Source organism: Sorex araneus, chromosome 4 (genome assembly GCF_027595985.1).
Source record: "Sorex araneus isolate mSorAra2 chromosome 4, mSorAra2.pri, whole genome shotgun sequence".
Lineage (NCBI taxonomy): Eukaryota > Metazoa > Chordata > Mammalia > Eulipotyphla > Soricidae > Sorex > Sorex araneus.
The window spans coordinates 18364478-18367307 of record NC_073305.1 but is presented as its reverse complement, the minus strand read 5'-3'; the positions used below and the strand labels follow the sequence as shown (position 1 = coordinate 18367307).

The 2830-nt window shown below is 49.8% G+C and overlaps 1 protein-coding gene across 1 annotated transcript; it reads left to right on the top strand.

Moving 5' to 3' along the window:
* The first annotated feature begins 1143 nt into the window (after positions 1-1143).
* Positions 1144-2274, top strand: LOC101545833 (actin, cytoplasmic 2-like). Its single transcript, XM_004603819.2, has one exon. It carries the CDS (start codon positions 1144-1146, stop codon positions 2272-2274), a length of 1131 nt encoding a protein of 376 aa, XP_004603876.2.
* Positions 2275-2830: the final 556 nt, after the last annotated feature.

The following is a 2830-nucleotide window of genomic DNA, read 5'->3' as shown; positions in this document are numbered from 1 at the left end:
CTATTTCTGCTTCACTTTAAAAATAGTATTTAATAGGAGAAATAGCAATTTAATAAAAGAATTTAGTAGAAGAGCTCACTCCAGGAAAATGGGAACAAAGACTAGAAATAAACATTTATTATCCAAGCACAAAAGTGTATAGTATGAAGGAGAAAAAAGATAAATATAAGTGAATACTTGAATGAAAAGTTTAAGAAGTTCCTCTATTATGTGTCTGATTAGAGTTCCAGGAAATAATGATGGACAGAGGCAATACCTAAAAGGAAAACTTTCATATCTGAGTATAGACACAACTGGTTACTTATTTTTGTAAAATAAAGGAGGGATCAGTGAGATATTACAGTAGCTAAGACACTTGCTGATGAGAGTTAATTCCTGGCACCATATATGGTCCACTGAACCCACTGGGAGCCATCTGAGTGCAAAGGCAGAAGTAAGCTCTGAGCACCACTGGGTGTGTCCCCCAGACAAACAAACAAAAAGAATACCTAAAAAAATACATATAGAGTGAGACACAGCACAGTAGATCTGAAGAACATAAATGAGAAAATCTGAAATGCATTAACACAGAAAAAAATGTCTAAGAATAAACTGAAACCAAAAGCCAAAGCAGTATTATTTTCAATGTGCTGAGAGACTATAAATATCAACCTAGAATTACATACCCAACGAAAATGTCCTTCAAAAATGAATGGAAAATAAGAATATTTTAATACCCTCCCCTATCCCCCTCAAATAAAATCCTAATGGTTATAGGGGGGGGAGAAGAAACGACCCAAAGAAAAATTAAAAAGTAAAGAATGAAGAGCAAAACATGGTTTAGACACAAGAAATGTAAAGAAATACTAGTTTTGTAGAATAACATACCAACGTGCTGTGCTTAGTCTACATCAATAGCATGATTAAAATTAAAATAATCTAAATCTTATCCCATCTTGCTTGAGAGATTATGAATATGAATGATATTTCAGGGTGGGTTTTTTTTATATATATTTTAAGTTAGAATTCTTAGGGTGCTAGCCAAAAATAGAGTTAAATTATAAAAGTTCAGCGCTAGTAAGAGTGGAGGCGAGCCCGTGTCCAGCCCGCGAGCACCGCAGGCGGCCCTCGACGCTCCAACGCTCCCCACCAGCCCAGCCCGCCATGGACGGTGAAATCGCCCCGCTGGTGGTGGACAATGGCTCTGGCATATGCAAGGCCGGCTTCGCGGGCGACGATGCCCCCCGCGCCGTCTTCCCCTCCATCGTGGGGCGCCCCAAGCACCAGGACGTGATGGTGCCCGTGGACCAGAAGGACTCGTACGTGGGCGACGAGGCCCAGAGCAAGAGGGGCATCCTGACGCTCAAGTACCCCATGGAGCACGGCATCGTCACCAACTGGGCCGACATGGAGAAGATCTGGCACCACACCTTCTACAACGAGCTGCGCGTGGTCCCCGAGGAGCACCCGGTGCTGCTGACCGAGGCCCCCCTGAACCCCAAGGCCAACCGGGAGAAGATGACCCAGATCATGTTCGAGACCTTCCACACGCCGGCCTTGTACGTGGCCATTCAGGCCGTGCTGTCCCTGTACGCCTCCGGCCATACCACGGGGACCATGATGGACTCGGGCGACGGGGTCACCCACATGATGCCCATCTACGAGGGCTACGCGCTGCCCCACGCCGTCCTGCGCCTGGACCTGGCGGGCCGGGACCTGACCGACTACCTGGTGAAGATGCTCACGGAGCGCGGCTACAGCTTCAGCACCACGGCCGAGCGGGAGATCGTGCGCGACATCAAGGAGAAGCTGTGCTACGTGGCGCTGGACTTCGAGCGGGAGATGGCCACGGCGGCCTCCTCGTCCATCCTGGAGAAGAGCTACGAGCTGCCCGACGGCCAGGTGATCACCCTCGGCAGCGAGCGCTTCCGCTGCCCCGAGGCGCTCTTCCAGCCCTCCTTCCTGGGCATGGAGTCCTGCGGCATCCACGAAACGACCTTCAATTCCATCATGAAGTGTGACGTGGACATCCGGAAGGGCCTGTACGCCAACACCGTGCTGTCCGGCGGTACCACCATGTACCCGGCCATCGCTGACCGGATGCAGAAGGAGATCACCGCCCTGGCCCCCAACACCACGAAGGTCAAGATCACGGCGCCCCCCGAGCGCAAGTACTCGGTGTGGATCGGGGGCTCCATCCTGGCCTCGCTGTCCACCTTCCAGCAGATGTCGTGGGTCAGCAAGCAGGAGTACGATGAGTGCGGCCCGTCCATCGTCCACCGCAAGTGCTTCTAGGCGGACCGTGACTTGGCTGCATCACACCCTTCCTTGACAAAATCTACCTCTCGCAGAAAACGGGATGAGATTGTCGTGACTTTATTCATTGTTGTTTGGGGTTTTCTTCTTTTTGGGGGGTTTGGTTCGGTTCTGTTTGGGCACTGGAGTCCGCCTTTAAAAGCCGGAAGTGGGGTGGTGACAGTTGTCGGAAGCATCCCAGATTCTATAGTATGGCCAGGACTTGATTGTACGTTGTTCTTCTTTAATAGTCATTGTCGACCTGGCCTTTCCCAGGGCCTCACCCGAGTCCCTAAGAAGGGCCAGTCCCTGCCCCAGTCCACACGGGGACCAGAGAATATGGCTGTTGTGTAAATTATGTCATTTTTAAAACTTTTTAAAAAAAATTTCACCTTAATATTTGTTCTTTTGTTCTGTTTTATTAGGGGTGATCAGTACCGTGGGCTCTTTTTGTCCCCCAACTTGCATGGAGGCTTTGGTCCCCCTGTAAGACAGGATGGAAGTGCTTCCCAGGCAGGGAAGTAAGGGCTTCCCTGTACACTGCTGAGATCAGTTC